The 24,087-nt window shown below is 39.7% G+C and overlaps 1 protein-coding gene across 3 annotated transcripts in view; it reads left to right on the top strand.

Annotated features, from left to right (window-relative positions):
- The first annotated feature begins 4,791 nt into the window (after positions 1 to 4,791).
- Positions 4,792 to 24,087, top strand: part of SMURF2 (SMAD specific E3 ubiquitin protein ligase 2) — a 178,785-nt gene continuing 159,489 nt past the window's right edge. For all 3 annotated transcript variants that reach the window (XM_069063949.1, XM_069063951.1, XM_069063950.1), the window contains exon 1: positions 4,792 to 5,348. In XM_069063949.1, the coding sequence (XP_068920050.1) occupies positions 5,297 to 5,348 (52 nt within the window). In that variant the 5' untranslated portion in view covers positions 4,792 to 5,296. The remainder of the gene's footprint in view (positions 5,349 to 24,087) is intronic.

Consider the following 24,087-nt stretch of genomic DNA (forward strand, 5'->3'; position numbering starts at 1 on the left):
CACTCAGGTCTTCATGACTCCAGTCCTAGAACTCAATACACTGTGCCACCTAGCTGTTGAAACAGGCAGTTTTCTAAAGAAAAAAAAAATCTAAACTATTTGACTCATATGAAAAGAGGTTTCAAATCACTAACAATTAGACAAATACAAATTAAAGCAATTCTCAGATTGTCTCATACTCATCAGACTGATAAAACTGATTTTAAAAAAGGAAAATGACAAATGAAGGGGCTGCAGGAAAGCAGGCAAAATTAATGAACTTTGGGTGAGAAGTGAACATTGTGCAGGCATTCTGGAAAGCAATTTGAAACTATACTCCGAAAGTAACTTAATTGTGTAAAAGTTCTTTCACTCAGCAATGCCAATACTAGAGATATTCACCAAAGAGATCAAATAAAGATGAAAAAGTCCTATATGTACAAAAATATTTATAGTAGATCTTTTTTGTGTTTGAAAAGAACCATGAATTAAGGGCATGTCCATCAATAGGAGAATGACTGAACAAATTATGTTATATGAATGTAATAGGGCTGTGCTATAAGAAATGATGAAAGAGGTTTCAGAGAAACCTTAGAAGACAAGTATAAATTGATGCAGAATGAAGTTAGCAGACCCTCGAGAACAATTTATATTATAACATCAGCATTATAAAAACAATTTTGAAAGATTTAAGATCTTTGATTACAAAATGACAGACCATCATTCCAGAGGGGAATTAAAAAATAAATGCTTCAGAATGAAGAGAACAGAATGAAGGTTAAGATCATAGGAAACATACTACAGATTTAAAAATAATGTGTTGAATTTATTATATGATTAAAAATAAAAATGAGCACACCTTCATGTATAATCCTTTTTTTCTCTTCTACTTTGTAAATGGAAATGCTTATCTTTTTTGGTGCTGGTTAAGTTCAGAATAAGAATAAATTTGTTTTTAAATTTAAAAAATAGAGTTAATTTGCTGTGATTGTCACATTATCCCTTCACATACCTCTGACATCATCTCCTATTATCTCCTCCTTTACACTGGTCACTGATGAAGAGGTGGCTCTTCACCTTGCCAAGACTATCTTTTATGATTTATTTACTATTGCTCCCATTCTCTCCTGTCTTATCTAAGAGATTGTCTCCACTATCATACTCACTCTAATTTTTAATCCCTGTTGTCTATAAAAATGCCCATGTCTCCTTCATCCTTAAAAAAAATCTTCATGAGGGGTGTCTAGGTGGTGCAGTGAATAGAGCACTGGCCCTGGAGTTAGGAGGACCTGAGTTCAAATTCGGCTTCAGACACAACACAAAAACTAGCCGTGTGACCTTGGGCATATCACTTAATCCCAATTGCCCTCAAAAAGCAAAACAAACAAACAAAATAATCATTTGATCCTACCATCACCATCAACTATTATTCTCCATCTCTCCTTCCCTTCTTAACTAAACTTGAAAATATCATCTATACTCAGTTCCTCAAAATTGCTTTCTTCTCCCTCTATTTTAAGCTTTTTGCATCATGGCTTCTGATCTTGTCACTCAAATGAAACTGCTCTCTCCAAAGTAATCAGTAATCTTTCAATTTTAAAATCTAATGGCCTATTATTCTCAGTCCTTATCCTGTTTAAACTCTATGCAGCATTTGTCATTGTTTATCACCTGCTTCTGGTTACTCTCCGGTTTTTATGATTCTTCTTTCTTCCAGTAAATCTCCTACCTGCCTAGTCATTATTTTTTCAGTTGGTTTTTTTTTTTTTTTTTTTTTTTTTACTGGAGAACATCCATGTCTCTCCCATTAACTGCAGATTTCTTCTAAGAATCTGTCCTGGGCCTTCTTCTCTATTCTTACTATGCTCTCAAACTTGGTATTCTCATCAACTTTCAGAGGTACAATTATCATCTCTGTGCAGGTGATTCCTAGATCTTTATATACAGGTCTAATCCCTCCTGAACTATAGTCTCTGTTTTCAAACTGGATGTCCTAAAATTCAACATATATCCAAGACAGAACTAATTTTCTTTCTATCCAAACTTCTTTCAAACTTCCATATGCCCTGTTGAGGGCAGCAACATACTTCCTGTGACCCAAGTTTGTAGCCTCCTGTTGTACTTGACTTTTACTTTCACTCATCCCATATTGTCAGATCTTATACTTTTTTCCTCCACATTTCTTGGATACATTTTCTTTTGTACAATCATACTGTCATCATCCTAGTTCAGGCCCTCATCAACTTTCGCCTGGACTACTGCCATAGCCTAATTGAACTCTACCTTGAGTCTCTTATGTTGCTCATATATCTTTCATACAGTTGTCAAAGTGACCTTTCTAATCCCAGGTCTGCTCATGCCACCTTCTTATTCAATAAATTCCAATGGTTTCCTATTGGGAACTTTAGGTTTAGGACAATGCCTGGCACATGCTTAAAAAATAGTTGGTGACAATTTTAGGAACAAATGTGTACCCTTTTATTTGGCACTTAAAAATATTTACATCTTGACTCCTTGCTATCTTTCCAATCTTTACACACTACATGATCTTCTTGCTGTTCTTCACACTCTGTTTCAGCTACCATTTCTGTTACCTTTGCCCTGTTTCCTGACCTCTGATTCATGTAATCCTTGGCTTCCTTCAAAGACCAGTTTATGTGCCACCTGTGCCCTCTTCTTTAGGGCCATTCCTAGTTCCCTCTAAGTACTTGTGCCTTCTCTGAAATTATCTTTTGTAACAAGATATTGAATAGGTCTTGGATTAAATGTCCTATGGGCAAAATAAATCTGAGCCTTCACTGGGAATTCTGGGATTTGTAATCTCAGAGAGAGAAAGCAATTTTTCTTACCATGAGCCTAGAACCACAGATTTCAGTGACACCTGGAAGTTTTGAAAAGTAGTCTGTGAGAGAGACAGTGTGTGTGTGTGTGTGTGTGTGTGTGTGTGTGTGTGTGTGTGTGTGTTCTGGGAGAGGGAACTAAACAAGGAAGAATGGCTTCAGTACTCAGTCTTTGATAAATGGAGCAAGGAAACTCAAACTGACATTGCCAGACAACTGTCTATTTAAGATCTAAGGGAAACGATGGAAAAGTTTTACTCTTTGCAGCTCTCACTTCCCTGTTTGCTAACTGTTGCTCATGTGTTGTTTCCACCCCCCTCCCTATTTCTTTGTTTCTTCATTTTGAATTTGTTTCCCATAAATCCACTGTCAATTATGACTTTGAGCTACATACATTTATTCAGTTCTTGGAAAAGGGGAAATGAGGAATGCCACTGATTAGCTTAAACACATTGAATAGGTCGGAGGGTTACACTTTGGTTCAGTGTAGGAGGGGGAAAGGACATAAGTATTTCTATACCCCCACAAACACTTTACAATTATTATAATATGATCATCACAACAACCTTTTGAAGTAGGTGTGATTATTATCCCCATTTTACAGTTTCAGGAAATTGGGGCAAACAGAAGTTAAGTGACTTGCCCAGGGTCACACAGTTAGCAAGTGCCTGAAACTGGACCTGAACGCAGATCTTCTTTACTTTAGGTTCATTGCACCGTTTAGTTGTAGCTGTTGTTATGATTTTAGTAATAACATTAATTTTATAAGCTTCCCCCAAAGCAGAATTTAAATGGATTCCACGCTTTCCCTTTCTCCTAGGCTATAGATGTGAACTCTTTGTTACAGCCCAGACTATGTAACTTTGAGCCCAGGAGTCCAAGGCAAAACTCCAGCTTTGGTTGGGAAAAGGGGAAGTGTGAAGCAGAGGAGACTGAAGGGAAGGTCCCGCCCTAAGGCCACCCAATGGGAAGAGAAAAGCTAGGTCAGAGAAGAATCAGCTCCTCTCTTTTTTTCCTTTTTTTTTTGGGGGGGGGGGGGGCGGAATGGGGAAGACTGGGGTTGCCCAGCTAGATCTCCATAGCGACACCAGCTGATTACACTTCTATCTCCCTTGAATGTATCTTGTCTATATAGACTTCTTCATGCTCTTATCGCTTCCCCCAGTCAAGGTTAGCGTCTTGAGAGCAGTAACTTGTTTTCCCCTTTTATTTCATATCCCAAGCGCTCTGCACAGGGGACTGACACAAGGTAGCAAGAGCTTCAGGAACACTTTGCAGCTGTCACCCCTGGGAGGGAGGGATTGGGAGGGACGCTGTGCCTGTGGAGTGTCATAGCAACAGGACCATCGGAATAGAAGGTAGCCCAGCTGCTCCAGGAAGAATGCAAGAAAGGGGTAGGGGTTGGGGTGGGAGGCATTTAACTTCTCGGTGTCTAGGCTTCCTCAACTGAAAAACGGGGAGAATCATTCCCTCCTTTCCCTGGCCATGGTGAGGCTCGCACTTTAAATGCTAGAAGAGGTTCTAACAGGAACAAAGTTGTTACTCTGTTAAGAGATCGGTCACCCCCAGCTTGGGTGCCGGGGGGGGGGAGGAGGGGGGACAGGCTGGGGGGACCGGTGAGGGGAACTTGACCCCACCCCTTAAGAATGGAACTGAAGCTCTACCCCGACTGGGGTTGGGTGAGGACGCCAAGTCAGTCACACGACTCCTTGGGGCTCAGGGGGTTCCAAGAGTCCGGCAAGGTATGTGAGGAGGCGGGGCAGTGCCAAGGCCAGGGGATAGGTCAAGACTGTCTGCTAGGGACGGCGGCGGCGGCGGCGGCGGGGGAAGACCCGACGCTCAACAGAAGCCAAGAGGAAGGGAAGAGGCGGCTTCGGCTTCCTCCGTCCTCTCGCGCTCTCCGTTACGTCACAGACCCCGCCCCAGCTCTTCTATCTCCTTTGTCACCACCCCCCCCCCCCCAACCGCTCAGCAACTCCCCCCCCACACTGAGTGGCAGCGTCGGCTGGAACGCTTTCCTTCCGAGTGGGGGCGGGCGGAGGAAGGAAGACGAGGAACCTCGAGTGCAGCCCCGGTGTCGCTTCAGCCCGGCCTCTCTCCGCCGAGCCGAGCCCAGCCGAGCAAGGCAGCAGGGGGCTGGCTGGAGCCCGAGGAGCCGGAGGAGAGGGCGGTCGCGGTGGGAGCGATCTCGGCGTTCCGCTCTCTCCTCGGCTCATGGCGAGGACTCTCGGTACATCCGGGACCCTGGGGCCGCCGCGGCCGTGGCTCCGGCTGCTCAGCCCCCAGCGCCAGCCCCGGCCCGGGCCTCAGTCCCAGCCCCAGCCTCGGCCACTCTGGTGACTCCGCCGCGCCTTCGCTCCGCCCGTCCGCCCCCGGCTCGCCAGCCCCGCTCTTGGATACTGGGAGACGCCCGGGCCGGCGTCCCACGCCCAGGGCCTGGACGAGCCGCCGCCACCGCCACCGCCGAGGCCGAGGCCATGTCTAACCCCGGGGGCCGGAGGAACGGGCCCGTCAAGCTGCGCCTGACAGGTGAGGGGAGAGCCGCGGGCCGGCAGGGAGCCCCGGAGCAGCCCGGCCCGAGGCGGGGCGGGGCGGGCCGGATCGGATTCGGCCGAGGGGACTGCGATCACTCCCTGTGGTCTCGGGAGCTGCGGCCCAGCCCGGGACGAGATGTGGAGACCGGGGTCGGAAGGCCTTGGGCCAAGGCCGACCCAGAGCCGCGTCCTGGGCCGCCGCTTTGGAAACCCTCAGCGGCCCCCCAGCCACCCCTGGTCTTTTGTTGGGGGAGTGGGAGTGAGTGTGTGTGCGCGCGCCTGTGCGTGTGCGCGCGTGTGTTTTAGTGAGTTTGTGTGAATGCTAGTGTGTGTGTGTGTGTGTGTGTGTGTGTGTGTGTGTGTGTGTGTGTGTAGAAGGGAGGTCAGGTTTTGAGCTCTTGGAGTTTTGAAAAGTTCATCGAGTTCCAGGAGCAGAGACTCTCTTTAGCCTGTTTTCAACACTAACCCTCCCTGGTTCTGTCTAATGAAGTCCGTGGCTGTAGTGCTGCCAGCCTCATTCCCCGAAGAACTTGAATGAAGTGCTACTGCGCTGGGGACAGGGTTTATCTTGGGGGAGCACGAAGAGTTTTGGGGATGTTTCCTGAAACAGCCTTTTGCTATGAGTATTCAGGTTAAAAGGCTTTTCTTGACTCTTTGCTGCGAGTCAAGAGTAACCTGGAAGCCGTGTTTGTATACGTTGCAAGTCTTTGTTGGCTTATGGAGGAGTTGTGTAGAGGGGCCACCGGCCACCTTTTCTTGAATCTTCCACTTTTTTAGTGCCTGGGATCTGAATAATCAGACTCATTCAACACATTTTGCGTTTTGATAGTGTTAATTTGTAACCTAGCCTTTAGAAAGCTTATTTTTGTGAGCCCCTAGAATATGTGTGTGTGTGTAAATCAAGAACTTGTACTTCGTTGTAAATCCAGGACTCATGAAAAGAAAAATTCTTTTTACTTAATGAACTCTGATATCAAGAAAGCCTTTTCCCCTCCTTCCCTTAGGCTAAAATTTGCCAACTTGAAAAAATATACCAAAAAATTGCAGGGTTTGGACTTAAAAAAGAAGTATATTGTTTCATAGTTATGCTGTTAGGTGTATTAAATACTGTTATGACATTGTAAACAAATTTTGATTTTTGTTGGAAAGATATATCTAAATGAGTCAGTTACTCTGTCCTTGAGGGAAAAATTCCAGGTTGCTAAAGTTTATCTGAAAAACTGCTGAGAAAACACAAACAAAACTCAGGCACAACCATTCTTTCCATCACCAAGGTGTTCCTGAACCTTACTGTTATCCTTGACTCTTGACTCTTGTTACAATGAAATCGTCTATATTTAATCAGTTGCCAACTCTTGTGGATTCCACCTCCTCAATATTACACACATCTATCCCCTCCTCACTTCTTATCACACAAACATGCTGGTCCAGGGAATCCTAAGCTCTAGCTTGGGCTTTTGCAGTAGTTCCTAATTGATCTTTAGCCTTCCAGTCTCTTTGGTCTACAATTGCTGGTCTACACATCTTTCAGGTCTGAACTTCTCACTTCTTTGCTTAAAAAGTTTTAGCGACTCTTCATGATTGCCTTTAGAATATAAAGTATAGAGTACCCTGTTTGGCATTTAAAGCCCTGACCGCAGCCTATCTTTCCAGCACATTACTCTTCTTTCTACCTCTACACTCTAGCTGGTATGGGCTATTTGCTTTTCTTGGTACCAGGACAATATATATCTCTCCTGTCCTCCATTCCTGGAATGCTCTCCTTTCTAATCTGTGCCCCTTGGATGCTCTACCTTCATTCAAGGTTCAGCTCAAGTGCTATTTCTTTAGGAGGTCTTCTTCCATGTCTCTTGGTCATTGTAAGCTCCTTGAGAGCAGAGTTGGTAGCATTTTTATATTTGCATTCTCACAAGTTATTGCAGTGTGTAACATATAAATAGGCAATTTGTAGGTTGATAAAAGAAAAAACTAACTCAAGTTTATTATTATGTGAATTTGGTAATTAACACTTGCTATCACTTTCAGAGTCCATGGGCAAAAACTGTGATGTTAATTTGCTTGATAAATATGAGAGATTTATTTTAGACTGAATGTGTGCTGGCTCTTTTTCAGGTCTGTGTCTATAAAGACATTAAGCATATGGATTATTACTCCAGATGAACAATAGGCATCAAAAGTAGGATTTTTGCTACTTATCTTTCTTGAATCTGTGCCTGAATGGAGAAAATGGTCTAAATTTCTGCACATAAAAAGAAATTGAGTTTTCCATATCAGCCATTAGGTTCTTAAAATGTGTACAGTGAGGGGTGGCCAGGTGTCTCAGCGAGTAACAGCACCGGCTCCAGTGTTGGGATGTCCTGGAGATGGAATCCCGGGCTCAGACACTCAGTACCACACCCAGAAATAACTGGCCATGTAACCTTGAGCAAGTTACTTAACCCCGATTGCTTAAAAAAAAAAAGAAGAAATCCAATTTGACTGGATTGTAGAATTTTAGGGGCGGCTAGGTGGCGCATTGAGTAAAGCGCTGGCCCTGGAGTCTGGAGGACCTGAGTTCGGTTCTGGCCTGAGACACTTAACACCCACACAAAAATACTAGACTTGTAACCTTGGGCAAGTTACTTAACCCCAATTGCCCTCCAAAAGGCAAAAAAAAAAATGTGTACAGTGTTGTTTTTTTTTGTACCAGTGGTGCTTTCCTTTCTGTGTATAAAATTAAATAAATCACTGTGCAGTGTAGGTTTGTTAGAAAGATTATAATCTTAAGGAAACACCAATTTTAGAGCACCAAACTAAACTTCATTACATATAAATTAATTAAATGTGATGTAATAATTGAATTCATGTATTTTCAGATTTTGATAAGTTTCAAAATATGTTATCTTCATTACTGTTGATTATAAGGCAGCTTTAGGAAGTCTGAATTGACAAAATGATTGAAAATTATTGGTGTGGTTTACTCTTGAAATGTGATGAATTTTTTAAATTTCAAATTTTTTTTCCTCTTTGGCTTCATAAAGTGACAGTTTTCTGTTTTGGCACAAATCTTCCCTTCCCCTTAATTATTTATAAACTAAATGGTATAGATGTAACAAATAGATTTCTAGAGCTGGATTTAATTAGCAGCTTTTTAGGATATAAACACTAATGGGTTAGATGGAAAACATTGTTTTGACTGACTATATAAAATGACAGGGTAGTGTTTGATGAAAGTCCAGGAATTGGTCAGGAGCTAATGCCCAACTTCTCAGTCTATCTTTGAGAAGCCAAATAAAATATTTAACCTAGGCCTCATTTTGGGGGGGGGGAGGGAGTTTGATTTTTTTATTAAGATCTTAAGAAAATTCTGAGAAATGTTTGGCATACCTTTGCACTAAGTGTTTAATCATTTATTTAGATCTGGTTTCCATGATAGGAGAAAAAACATCGTTAGTAGAAATTTTAAGAGTAGGTTTTTGGTTTATGGAACACATTGGTTATAAGATTCTTTAAGACTATTGTTCTTTGCTTTATTTGTTTTTATCATAAACCATTCTTTGGGTGTGTGATCAAATTTTTAGACTATCTTTTATTCCAAAATGCTTTATGAACTGTAGGGACTATATATGAATGTAGCCATGGATATATATGCATACATACATATGATATGCAACTGCCTCTGATGAAAGGTGAAAACCAATTCTTTGGACAGTGTTAGGAAGAAAAAAAAATTCAGCTTGCAATATTTTTGGTTTTAGAAAATACTTTGAGAACTCAAATGTTCAGGCCTCAGATTTTCAAGCATTTACCTAAGTCCAAAGTTACTAACTGTGCTTTTAGTACAACACTTGTTGGTACAAAAAGGCAGGGCTGATTAATTCCTGAATATATGGTAGTAAAAAATCTGGGTTGGTTTTTTGTTTTGTTTTTTTTGTTGTTTTTTTTTTTGTCCAGAAAGCCTACCTACTCTGTAGCATTTGTAGGTGGTCATTAAGTATATGTTTTTATTCTTGAAAGTAGATATAGCTTGAAGAAAGCTGTCAACATTAATCAAATTGATATTTAGATGAAATTGAATGATTTAAAAAAATTTAAGATAGGATTATTACTGGAATAAATAAATGTTTAGTAGACAAGGTTTTAGAAAATTGGGTAGTGTGTATTCATATTTGAACTTTAGTAAAATTTAGAATTTTGTATAGTCTCAATGTTTTATCAAATAGTTTATTGGGGTTTCTAACAATTTTAGTTTCTTAGATGTAAAAACTTAATAAATTCTTCTCCATAAAATTGATTTTCTTTTTTTTTATTTTCTTTTTTTTTTTTAAGCAATTGGGGTTAAGTAACTTGCTCAAGGTTACACGGCCAGTTATTTCTGGGTGTGGTGCTGAGTATCTAAGCCCGGATTTGATCCCCAGGTCATCCTGACACTGAAGCCAGTGCTCTTACTCGCTGAGCCACTGGCCGCCCTGATAATATTGATTTTCAAATGCTTTTTGAATTTCTATTCCATGATTTTCCCCTCTCCTCCTTCTAACATCTTACTACTCTAGTACTCCACTGGATCCCATCAACGTAGGCATTCCTTGCAGTGATTCAGATCATAACCCATTGCCTTCTGTCCATCCCGTGTGACTCATCTATTCTCTCCCATAAATTCACCATAGACAGTAGTGTATGTATGTGTGGGATGAGGTGTTTTGCCCTTAGATCTCTTGGCATTGGAGGGATATCAGTGAAACACATGGGCTGTCCATTGGCTTTATCTCTTTAACTGATTCATTCTTTTTGTTATTCATTACATTTCTTGTATAACATCCTTTACTCAACTTCACCTGAGTGTTTGTAATGTGTTTCACTCTGCTTAGTACAACCATGTCAGTCAATGAGGATTTTTTTGAACACTTACTGTATTGCAGGCTAAGGCCTGGTAATATAAGGAAAGGCAAAAACAGTCCCTGCTCTCAAGGAGCTGGTGTTTTGATGGGGGAAATAACATGCAAATAACTTCATACATACAAGTTTCTGGCTCCATTAATTTTACCACCCACTTAAAATTACCTTTGTTAGGTAGGTACTTTTTTATTGAATCAAACAATCAGAACAAGTGTGAACAGGTCCTGTATACTTCATTGCAATAAAAGCCATTGTTAGACTTGTTCTCACCTTAAGAATTTGTATAAAAGGCAGGAGCTATCTCAGAATTAAGAGGGAGAGTGAATGAAGAGGTTGGAGCAACCTTTGTTTTACACATCTTTGCTGAGGGGGGAAAGGAACCATTTACTATGGAAAAGGAACCAGTGCTTACTATGTTCCAGGCACTTTGCTATTCCCTTTACAAATGTCTCATTTAATCCTCACAACAGTCTTGTAAGGTGTGTGTTATTATTACCATTTTACAGTTGAGGAAACTGAGGCAGAAAAGTTAAGTGACTTGCCCAGAATATGGTTTAGTAAGTGTCTGACTTTGGAGTAGGGAGTGAAGTGTTCCTGATTTCTAGTCCAGGATTGTTTAATTACTTTTCCACCTAGCTGTAAAAGGGAAGTTTCAATTGTATATAGTGAGGAGCGGAGGAGAGGAGAACCCAGGCTCAGAGAAGTCCAAGCCAAGGTCAACTTTTTTCCCAGTGTCTCGTTACAAATGACTGCCCATCCAGACACTATAATAAAATCTTCTATTTTGTTACCCAAATATTTCTAGTAAACTGCATTTTAGCCTCCACCTAAAAGAAGTCAGAGATTAATGTTAAGCAGATAGGCTCTGCCTAGGTGTTAAGAATTTTTCCGATTGGGAGCGTAGAATGATTGTGACTGAACTTTTCATCTCAAATAAACTCCTTAATGCTGAAGAGAAGGGCACCAAATACACCTTGTTCAGTTCAGTCATGTCAGACTCTTCATGACCCTATTTGGAGTTTTCTTGACAAAGATGCTGGAGTGGTTTGCCATTTCCTTCTCCCGCTCTTTTTATAGATGAAGAAACTGAGACAAACAGGGTTAAGTGACTTGTCTAGGGTCACACAGCTGGTAGTGTGTGAGTGAGTGACTGAGTCGACTGAGTCTTTTTTTTTTTAAAGAAATTGGGGTTAAGTAACTTGCTCAAGGTTACACTGCCAGTTATTTCTGGGTGTGGTGCTAAGTATCTGAGCCCAGATTCGATCCCAGGTCATCCCGACTCTGGGGCCGGTACTCTTACTCACTGAGCCACCTGGCTACCCCTAAGAAATTGGGGTTAAGTAACTTGCTCAAGGTTACACAGCCAGGTGTTTCTGGGTGGGTGCTAAGTGTCTGAGCCCAGATTCGATCCCAGGTCATCCCAACTCTGGGGCCAGTGCTCTTGCTTGCTGTGCTACCTGGCCGCCCCTGAGCTGAGTCTTGAAGGAAACTTGGGCAATTAAGAGGTGGAGGGAACATATTCTGGACTTAGGGTACAGCTAGTGCAAGGACATGGAGTCCAGAGATGGAATGTTGTTGTGGACTGGGATATACTGGTGGAATTAAGAAGAGGTGAGTTAACTTCCTGCTCTACTACATTAACATCTGAAGTTTTAAGTGTCCTGTGAGAGAAACAGCAAGGGTACCAGTATAGTCAGATCATGGAAAGTATAGAGGAGAATAAAGCGTTTTTTAAAAAAATATTATTTTAGACTCAAATGCTAGAACACATATACAAGTAGAGAAAAGGAACAAAAACATATATGTTGTAAACTTAAATATTAGAATTTAAATATAAAGTTAGAAAAAATAGTCGTGTGCATAGCAGGACATAAGAGAGGATTCAAAATATGTAACAAATTTTCATTTCAAGAGAGCCTATATGATAAATATACTCATTGTGTTGAGAATTGTCCATCTTTTCTTTGCTTCCTTGTGAGTTTTCTTTTTTTCTCTGCTGTGCACTTTACTTTGTTCTTTTTTTCCCTCCCCCCGCCAAGACCACAACAAAGTTTAGATATTTTTCTCTACAGCTGTAGATATATACATACCCTCCCCTACCCCCAAAAGGCTACAGTAAAGTTGAGATAGATTTTCTATAGCTATAGAAATACATATATACACATAAATATACACATATACATATACATATATAAATATACACATATACACATACAAATATGTATATACATATACAAACTTATACTTTCCCAAACCTGTTCTTACTCCTGATCTTTGTTTTTATGTATGTGCATATCTCTTATTTCCTATCCCTCTTTCTTCTTCTACTTTACTTCTACCCACTACCTTGCCCTCCTGTGACTTGCCTACCCCCCCTTCCAAGGATCCCTCCCATATCCTCCCATTCCCATAAATCTAAATACCCTTCTATACCCCTATTTTACCTATTCCCTCCCTCTCCCCCTGAAGATCGTTCTCTTGTCCTCGACCCCCTCACTATGCCCCTACTGTTTTATTTCTTCTGATTTTAGTAGGCTTTTATACTGTTCTAATTATATATGTATTGTTCCCTCTTAAACCCATTTCCGAATGAAAGTAGGTTACCAGAACTACCAGCCCTTCTCTCCCATCTAATTCCTCTGTATCTATTCTTCCTCTTGCACCTCATTTGTATAAAATAATTACTCTTTTAAGCTGTTCCTAAATGGTTTTACTTTTTAAATTCATATTATACTCGGGTATAAACCCCAATCTTTCTTATGAGCTACCCAATTATTGATAAGAATCTTAGACATACATTTTACATTTTAGATATATAAAAAGTAAACAGTTTGTTCTTATGTATCCCTTATAATCAGTCAGTCTTTGTTAGAGGAGATAAAAGTGTAGAAAAACTGGAAAATTAGGAGGGGACTAGTTTATGAAGTGTTTTAAATGCCCCAAGGAGGACTTTATATTTGATCCTGGAGGTGGTTGGGAAGTACTAGAGGTTTTTGCTTTTGTTTTTTGGTGGAGGGGAGGCTACAGGAGTATGTGTAATAGGCCTGTGCTTTAGAAAAGTAACTTTGGCAGCTCTGTCTTCTAACTCTCCTGGCTTCAAATCCCAGCTAAAATCCCATCTTCTACAAGAAAACTTTCCCAATCCCCATTCATGCTAATGCCTTCCCTTTTTTTGATTATCTCCAATTTATTTTGTATATAAGTTGTTTACACATAGTTTGCATATTTTCTCCACCATAAGATTGTGAACCTGACTGTGACGTGGTGCAATGAATGGAACACTAGCTCTGTAGTCAGGAGGACCTGAGTTCAAATCCAGCCTCAGACACTTAACAAAAAAACTAGCCATGTGACTTTGGGCAAGTCACTTAACCCCAATTACCTTGCCCTACCTTTCCCCTTCCAAAAAAGCCAAAAAAAAGAAAAGATTGTGAACCCTTTGAGGTCAGGGACTGGTTTTGCCTGCCTTTGTATTTCCCCTATCAGTTTAACACATGCCTAGCACATAGTATGGGCTTAATAAATTGCTTGTTGACTAATTGAATGACTGAATGGAGGGTAGGTTGGAGTTAGAAGAGAAATTGAGACAGAGACACAATTACAATGCTATTGCAGCAGTCCAGGGAAAGAGGTCCTAAACTAGGATAGTGACTAAGTAATTGAATGATAGAGGTATGAGAGAAAGATTTGGCAACTCTTTGTATGTGTGTTGAGTGGGATTGAGGAGAACAAGATGAGGTTGCAAACATAGGTGACCAGAATGATACTGGTGTTCTCAATAGTAATAAGGAAGTTTTGAAGGGAGAAGTTTTAAGGGGAAAGATAATGAATTTTTTTCATCATGTTGAATTTGGGATATCTTTGAGACAAGTAATTTGAGGTGTTCAAAAAGCAGTTGGTGATGTGTGATTGGGGCAGAATATATAGATCTGGAAATCATCTACATTGATGAATATGAATTCAACTCATAGGATTGAATGGAATAATTGAACCTATTGGATCTGATAAGATCAAGTTAGATAGTAGAGCAAAAAGTATAATGTGCCCAGGACAGAGCCTTGGGGGATGCCAATTGAGTTAATGGATATGGCAGTTCTGAAGAACTAGCAAACAAGATTGGGAAGAAGTAGTAAGACAAATTAGGAAGAGAACCAGGAGAGAACATCATTGCAATCAAGAGAAGAGAAATAGAAGAAGATGATTAAACAGTGTCAGATGCTATAGAAGAAACAAGGATCAAGAAGGATCATGATTGAGAAAAGTGATTAGATTTGACAATGAAGAAATCATTTCTTTGTAGAGAACAATTTCAGTTGAATGATGAGGTAAGAAACAAGAATACAAAGGGTTTACAATAGAATGAGAGGAGAGGAAATGGAGGTACTACCCTTTGTATGATTCAGAAGCTTGAGTACTTTAGAAACTGTGGTAATATGATTCTATAAATCATTTTAAGAATACAGATGTATCTTTGATTTCATTGGTTTAGGCAATTCTCAGGTGAGGTACTCTACCAGTGCAGGTCAGGACCTTCTCTGTAATTTATAGTCTTTTTTTTTTTTTTGGTCTTTTTAGAGGGGGAAGGCAGGGCAGTTGGGGTTAAGTGACTTGCCTAAGGTCACACAGCTAGGAAGCATTAAGTTCCTTTTTTTTTTCTTTTTTGAGGGCACTTGGGGTTAAGTAACTTGCCCAAGGTCACACAGCTAGTTTTTGTGTTAAGTGTCTGAGGTCGGATTTGAACTCAGGTCCTCCTGATTCCAGGGCCAGTGCTCTACTGACTGCACCACCTAGCAGCCCCAGGCATTAAGTTTTTGAGACTGGATTTGAACTCAGGCTCTCCTGACTCCAGGGCTGGTGCTCTATTCACTGCGTCACCTAGCTGCCCCTGTAATTTATAGTCTTAAGTGAACTGACTGCATCACCTAGAGGTTAAGTGATTTGCCCAGGGTCACATAGCCAGTGTTTTATAGAGGCATGACTTGACCCAGGTTTTCTTGACTTTGAGGCCTGTTTCACGCTATGCTGCTTCAAGATAATTGGTTCAGGGAGAAATTTGAAGTCATTAAAAACTATGAGGTGAAGCCAAGATGGAGGCATAGAAGCAGGAAAACTCCATGAGCTCCCCCCTCAACCACTTCAAATACCTATAAAATATGACTGAACAAATTTTAGAGCTACAGAACCCATAAAGTGACAGAGACAAATCTCCTGCTGAAGGCAGTCCAACAGGCCTAGTGGAAGGGTCCATCTCAGAGTGCTGGGAGCTGAGTTCAGTCCTGCATGAGCCGTGATTTTTGCCTCAGGGTGGCCCTGATCAGTGGCAACTGGGAGCAGACTCCAGGAGAGTGAATTGCCAGCAGCTGTGGTGGTTTCCCATAAATGCTAAAGGCAAAGTAAAAGGTCAGTGTGGAACTCTGTTGAAATTGGCCAGGGGGTGGGGGCGGGACACAAGAGTATGGTCTGGCCCCCAGCCCCAGGGTGAGAAGCCAGAGGCACATGGGTGTGTTGGCATGGCAGGTGTGCCGGCATGGCGGGTGTACTGGCATGGTGGGTGTGCCAGCATGGCTGCTTCAGAGCTCCTGGCCTGTGATTGTAGGGGGACCAAGCAACCATTCAGAGGGTAATTGCTCTTGCTTTAACCTGTTTGGATCTGGATTGCTGTTCTGGGTGGAGGTCTTGGGATGTGTGGCCAGTGGGCCAGAGCTTGTGGGGGCTGCAGAGAGGGAAACCAACTAATAGCTCCAGCAGCTGTGAAAACCCCAGCTATTTGGGACAAAGCTCTCCTTTCTGGAAGCAGAGTTCTACTGTGGCAAAGAGCTCAAAAAAGTCAAGTAAATGACTGGCAACATGAGCGAGCAGAGGAAGCAAAGCAAGCATAGCAGTCAAACTTTAGATCCCTTTTTTGGGGACAGAAAGGATCAAAGCATGGAATGGGAGGAAGACAACGAAGTCAGAACTCCTACATCAAAAGTTTCCAAGAAAAATATGAACTGGTTACAGGCCACGGAGGAGCCCAAGGAGGATTTTGAAAATCAAGAAAGAGAAGTGGAGGAAAAATTGGGAAGAAAAATGAAAATGATGCAAGAAAATCATGAAAAGTGAGTCAACAACCCGACTGAAGAAAATAACACCTTAAAAAATAGACTAACTCAAATGGCAAAAGATGCCCAAAAAGCTAATAAGGAGAAGAATTCTTTAAAAAGCTGAATTTGCCAGATGGGAAAGGAATTTCCAAAGCTCACTGAAGAGAATCATTCCTTCAGAATTAGATTGGAGCAAATGGAAGCTAATGACTTTATGAGAAATCAAGATGCTGTTAAACAGATCCAAACAAATGAAGGAATAGAAGGCAATGTGAAATATGTCATGGGAAAAACCACTGACCTGGAAAATAGATCCAGGAGAGATAATTTAAAAATTATTGGGCTACCTAAAAACCATGATCAAAAGAAGAACATAGAAATCATCCTTCAAGAAATTCTCAAGGAAAATTTCCCTGATATTTTAGAACCAGACGGCAAAATAGAAATTGAAAGAATCCACCAATCACCTCTTGAAAAAGATCCTAAAAAGAAAACTCCTAGGAATATAATAGCCATGTTCCTGAGTTCCCAGGTCAAGAAGAAAATATTACAAGCAGCCAAGAAGAAGCAATTTGAATATTGTAAAAACACAATCAGGATAACACAAGTTCTAGCAGCTTCTACGTTAAGGGATTGAAGGGCTTGGAATATGATATTCCAGAGGCCAAAGGAGCTAGGAGTAAAACCAAGAATCACCTACCCAGCAAAGCTGAGTATAATGTTTTGGGGGAAAATATTTTCATTCAATGAAGTAGAGGGCTTTCAAGCATTCTTGATGAAAAAACCAGACTTGAATGGAAAATTGATATTCAAATACAAGAAGCAAGAGAAGCATGAGAAGGTAATCAGGGAAAAGAAATCATAAAAAACTTATCAAAGTTGAACTATTTACATTCCTACATGGAAAAACGATAATTGTAACTTATGAATCTTCTCAGTATGAGGATAGTTGATGGGAATATAAATGTGTATATATATATGTATACATTCATATATATGTCTATATAGGAGAGTATATGTGCGTATAAATACATATGTGAGTGTGTGTATATATGTGGACGTGTATACATAGAGGGCACAGGATCAATTTAATAGTAAGGGATAATATCTAAAAAATAAAATTAAGAGGTGAGAGAGGAATATAATGAGGAGATAGGGAGAGACAGAGTAGGGAAAATTATCTCATATAAATGAGGCAAGAGAAAACTGTTACAATGGAGGGGAAGAACAGGAAGGCAAAAGGGAATGGGTCAACCTTACTCTCATTGAAATTGGCTTAAGGAGGGAATAACATACACACTAAATTGGGTATCTTATCCTATCAGAAAGTAGGGGGGAAGGGGATAAGAGGGGAGATGATGGAAGGGAGGGCAGACTTGGGGGAAGGTATTTAGAAGCACACTCTTTTGAAAAGGGATAGGGTCAAAGTAGAAAATAGAATAAGTGGAGGGTGGGATAGGATGGAGGGAAATATAGTCAGTCTTTCACAATATATCCACAGTGGAAATGTTTTGCATAACTACACATGTAGTTATGTACAACCTATATTGAATTGCTTATCTTCCCAGTCAGGATGGGTGATGAGGGAAGAAGGGAAAGAATCTGAAATCTGGGATCACTGTTTTGGGGTGGTGGGTAGGGGAAAAATGGGAATCTCACTGAATATCCCCTCCCCTAATCTTCTCTCTCCTATGTCTTCCCCCATACCCCCTCCAACTTTACAGTAGGGCATGGTGGATCTCTATACCCCTGTGCCTGTATATCTTATTTCCCAGTTACATATTTCTGAGAACATATGCTTTGGTTGGCAGTATGTCATTTTAATGCATATGGGTATGTGTTTATATATATATATATATATATATATATATAATATTTGTAAACAAATTGATCTTTTTGTTATATTTAAAGAAGACTTCTAACTGACCTATAATTGGACCAAATCTTTTCTACTATAACATTAATTATAGATGTTTGGATATGTGTTTTGGGCAGCTCTCCTCAGCTTTTTGTTTTATTAACTTATATTTACATGTGCTATATATTGTATTCATATAATATTAAATTTATATGATGTATACCTAGTTGGTACTTAAATGCTTAATTTAATTGGATGAAACAATGAAATTATTTGGAATACTCATAGAGATTATAGGTCTGGACTTGGAAAGAACCTCAGAAGCGATTGAGTCCTCTTATAAATGAGAAAACTGCGAAATAGGAAGGGTAAGTAGCAAATGTCAGAAGTGGATTTGAATCTAGGTTGTCTGATTCTGGAACCATTGCTCTTTTTTCCAGTGTATCATGCTGCTTGTCCAGTATCTTTAGAGATTTTTTAGTCCAGCAACTTTATTTTCTTTATCATAATATTTAGAGCTGCAAGGGACCTTAGAGATAATATATGTAATCCACTATGCCTGTTAAGTTACTCTAAGGCTCAGGTTAACCAAGTGAAGTTGCCTATCTACTTTGGTAGAGAAATTTCTATACCAGTAGTTACCAAAACCAGTGAAATTAGAAGTTTAGACAGTAATATCTTCAAGGTTATGTGACAACATTATGTTTCTTAGAGACAGAATGTTAGGCTGAATGAATATCTCTTACTTTTCTCTTAGATTATAGATTCCTTAAGAGAATGAGCTATGCTTTGAACGATAAACATTTATTTAGAATCTGCCTTTTATGTTCAAGATGGTTTGAATGTTTGATTTTTATCTTCATGGTACCCCCTTCTCTGATACAGAGTACAACTCCTCTCTTTTATCCTGCACAATTCTTGGCCAATTCCTTTGTAACAGAACTAATCAGTATAACGAAGAGTAAAGGAACCTTGGTTCCATTAATATTTCAAGGGTAGCAGTGTGATGTTTGGGCCCGTCCACCTTTTATTTTTTATATGTGAATGAACCTGTTTTTTGGATCATACTATCCTTAATGTCATTTCTCATGTGAAATTAATTGTCAGTAATATTCTACAACCTATTTAGGGGTGCCATATGTATTTCTGTTGCCTTTTGTGTTACTTGGAATTTTGGTTCCTCTAAGGTTAGTCTTCCATGATTTAGAGCAAGGTGGTATCACTATTAGAGAGTGGGCTTTGGAGCAGTGAACAATTTGAAAACGTTGGATGTTTTCCAGATGTGATTCCCCCAAATTCTTTGTACTCAAAGGGCAATAAAGGGGAAATTAAAAAAAAAAGACATGTTGAAATCAAGGGGAAGATTGAGGGATAGGACTCATAGTGGATGGGATAATGATAATGGATGACAAATGAAGAAGTAGAACTAGAACATAGTACAATGGAAATTGTGCTGGACTTGGAGTAAAGTCCACACATATTTATTAGGTGCATACTGTGTACCAGTCACTGTGCTAAATGTTATCTCTTCCACATCTTGGAAGTTAGGGGGTCATCGCCCTCACTATCTGTAAAATCTGTGGAAAAATGTTTGGCCCTCCCCTTTGTACCAGAGAAGAAGTTTGGATTATTATGGTATCAAAAGATAAAAAATGTTGATATTATACAGTACTATACATATATTTTACACATTTCTGAGATTCTAAGATTTTTCTGTGTCATCTGCTGGCCTTTGCCCACTGTGTGTGGCTTCCTTGAAACTCCCCAATCCCATTTAATTTCTTATGCCAACCTGTGATATATAGAAACCATGATGGGGAATGTTGTGATATGGAAGGGATCACTGTACTTGAACCTAAATCCTCTGAAAAATTGTATGATTTCTAAGCCATTGTTAGTTATCTTTGAAATAGGGAGAGGTGTTGTAGGATCAGAAAAGGATAAATGTCTTGATTTTCAAAGGGGAAGATGGTTGTGTTTGCAAAAGCCATTCCTCTGAACTTGTTTTTGATTTTTGGCAAAATTCTAGAATACATTATTAAAAGGATTATTTGTGAACACTTAGGAAAATGATTATCACTAAAAGCCAGCTTGGCTTCATCAAGAACAGGACATACCAGACTAGCTTAATTTCCTTTTTTTTTTTTTTTTTTGGACAAAGCAGACAAGACTAATAGAACAGAGGGAGGTTTTAGTTTTCCTACATTTCAACAAAACATTTGACAATCTCTCATGTTATCTGTATGGATAAGATGAAGAAACATGGCCTGGAAAACAATGTAGCTTGGAGAATTCAGCATTTCTTGAGTGATCCAGATTCAAAAAGTAGCCTTTCACTAATGGGTATTGGTGGTCTATTGAAATGACTCAGGGAATCTGCTTTTGCCTTTGTTCTGTTTAAAAAAAAATAGAAATTTTTATTAGTCATGTAGCTCATTGTGTTGGAGAGGAGAACATTGTAGTTGGAATCAAGGGTCTGGGGCTTAATTCTTAGCTCTTTTGTGTAACCCTGAGCAAGTGCCTTAATTTCTTTTTTTGTTGTTGAACTACTACTTAAAAAAAAAAAAACTTGAGTTTAAACCAGACACAAAAGAGGATTGTATATGAAACCAGCAAATCTCTGTTTCATACTGTTGCTTTTTTAAAAAGTATATAATTCAAATGGGTGCACAATCTAGCTATGAAGGCTGATACTGTGATCAGTCTGGGAGGGCAAGGAATAGTTTACCTCTCAAATTTATGGAGAATGGAAGAATTTATGATCAAACAGGAGATAGAGAGCACTATGAAATGCAAAATGAATAACTTTGATTAAATTAAACTGAAAAGTTTTTATACAATAAAGCCAATGTAACCAATATTAGGAGGGAAGTAGAAAATTTGGAAAGAATTTTTACAACCAGTGTCTCTGATAAAGAACTCATTTCTAAAATATACAGATAACTGAGTCTAATGTATAAGAATACAAGTCATTCCCCAGCTGATAAATGGTCAAAGAATCGTTTTCAGAGGAAGAAATTAGATATCTATAAACATATGAAAAAATGCTCAGAATCACTATTGATTAGAGAAATGCAAATAAAAACAACTCTGAGGTACCACATGTTACCAGCCAGATTGACTAATATGACAAAACATGAAAATGAGAAATACTGGAGATGTGTGAAAATTAGAACACTAATGCATTGTTGGTGGAGTTGTGAACTGATCCAACCATTTTGAAAAGCAATTTGGAACTATGCCCAAAAGGCTATAAAAATGTGCATACCTTTTGTCCCAGCAATATCACTTCTAGGGCCGTATCCCAAAGAGATCATACAAGTGAGAAAAGTATCTGTATGTACACAAATATTTATAGCAGCTCTTTTTGTGGTGGCAAAGAATTGGAAATCAAGGGAATGCCCATCAATTGGGGAATAGCTAAACAAGTTGTGGTATATGAATGTAATGGAATACTATTATGCTATAAGAAATGAGGAGCAGACAGACTTCATAATAACCTGGAGATACTTACATAAACTGATGCTCAGTGAGGAGAACAAACCAATTAGTGCACAATTACAGACACAATGTATCTGTGATGACTAACTTTGATAGACTGGGCTTCTGTCAGCAATACAAGTTTATAAGACAACCCCCAAAAGACTCATGATGGAGAGGGCTGTCCACATCCATATTACAGAGTCTGAATGAAGATTGAAGCAAAACACTTGTTCTCTCTGTTTTGTTTTGTTTCTTCTTTGCTGTTGTTCATTCCATTGGTTGTTAATTCTTCTTTACAGCTTGACTAATGTTTAATGTGTAGGTATTTGTAGAACTTATATCAGATTGCATGCTGCCTTGGGGGGGGAAGGGAGGAGGAAAGGAAGAGGGAGAAAATTTAGAACTCAAGGGAATGTGGAACTGAGTGTTGTAAACTAAAAGTAAATAAATTATTAAAAAAAGGTTTTAGAGGAAGAGAACTATGCTATCCATAGCTATATAAAATGTGTCAAATTATGAATAAAAATAATATGTAATTCTACATGATACTTTCAAAATTGTTCTGCTTGTCTGTGCTTCCTTCAGAATTTCCTTTTCTCTTTTGTGCATTTTAAAAATGTTTCATTGGTCCTCATTATTTGTATTTTTTTTTTACAGCACTATTGCTGATCCTCCTCATTCCCTCAGTTCTCCTTCAATTAGTAACCAAGAGAAGAAGCATAGTCAAGCAAAATAAATACAATAGTAGCTGTATCTAAAAATGTGTCTTTTTCTTCACTTTATGCCCTCTTTCAGTTAAGAGAGCTTCTCTGGAGACATGGTTAGCTTTTGCATTGATCAGAATTCTTAAACCTTTCAAAACTGTTTCTTTACATTTGTTAGAAATAACCTTTTGTGGCCAAATAGACACAGTATAACAGACTCAGGATGAGTGAAGCACTTAGAACTTTTAATATGTTCCTGCAGGAAGTGGGTATGGGCCTCAAGACGAGCATACACACACTACAGAAGTGAAAGCAAGCCTTATATACCTATTTCTGGCCGCAAATCCCTCCTAGCTGACTCTCATTGGTAGAAATCAGCATAGTTCACAGACTTCCTGGAACGCCTACATCACGTTCCCCTATTTTCTTCATGTGTTGAATGTTCAAAAATGGTGCCCAATACCTCCTGGGGTGTGAGAGTTAATATGAATCAACCTCATTAAGCATGCTCAGTAGAATTTATGACCTTTATCCCACTTTTGCTCTGTGGAAGCACGCCCCCCCCCCCCAAGATACTTCCTTTTTTGTTACCCTGTTTCCTAATATAGAAACATAACCATTTCTCACTTCTCACAATTCCTCCTCTTCTTTTCTATCAAGTTTTATGTTTCCATATTCTTCAAGTTCTCTTAAGGCAAGTGCACAGGCCTTTTCTAATTGATCTTGCTTTTTCATTAAAAATAAATGCTTTGCTTATACTGGACTGGCATTTGTTTAGTAAGAGCTATCTCACTGAGTCTTTATATTAGACCCCGCATGTTGCGGGCGTTTGCCCTCACAACAGATCTAGACGACTAGCCCCACGGCCCTCTCACTTACCCATCCCGGGTCTTCGGTCGTCACCGGCCCCTCACGGGGAAAAAACACCAGACAGAAGGCGGAGGAGTGAAGCGGGGTGGTTTATTCTTCAACAGTTACATGGCGGAGAGAGAGAGAGAGCCCTCTCACACGAGAAAATATATAGCGAATCCGAGCCAATCACATCGCAGTCTTACATTTATGGCCTTATATGGTGATCACCCCATCAAGCTTATACATATTCATTCAAAACAACCATGGCACCGCCCATAAACCCTTCCCCCTCCCCCATCACCCGCACATAAGGGATAATAAAAGCCAGCCACCATAATTAGGGAAGTTATGATAGAGACAACCATTCCCTTCCACTTGCCAAACCATGATTCCAGCCATCCAGTTATAAGGTTTTCAATGCCTGAATTCTGTGGTAATTCCTCTGAGAGTGTTGTAAGTCTTTGCAAGACCTTAGTTATGGTCCCATCAGGTGCTGTATTATTAGGGATAAAAGTACACCTTATCATCTTACAAACTCTTCCTTTCTCTGCTCATATCATATCCAGAGCCAGCCAGCCTGTTTTCCTAAGTTATTTCCTAAGTGAATTGTTCTGACAACTACTTTCAATGTGTCCCTGGTATAATTAATGAACCATTGTTAGTTATAATAGATGTAATTTATCCAGTCCACATTTTTTTTAATAGTAACCCACCAAAAGAGGAAAGATTCAAACCCTGATGCTACCTGGTTTCCGGCCTTAAACTCATCAGGGATTCCTTGAGGGAACCCAGTGCTTTCCAAGTATATTCATTCATCAAAAGACTCATAGGGTCCCTGTGGAAGACTCCTCTTACTGCTTTCTAATACTCTTCCTTGTT

The sequence above is a fragment of the Petaurus breviceps genome, unplaced genomic scaffold, assembly GCF_028583685.1.
Source record: "Petaurus breviceps papuanus isolate PSGF00001 unplaced genomic scaffold, PetGlider_PUasm1.0 90617, whole genome shotgun sequence".
Taxonomy (NCBI): domain Eukaryota; kingdom Metazoa; phylum Chordata; class Mammalia; order Diprotodontia; family Petauridae; genus Petaurus; species Petaurus breviceps.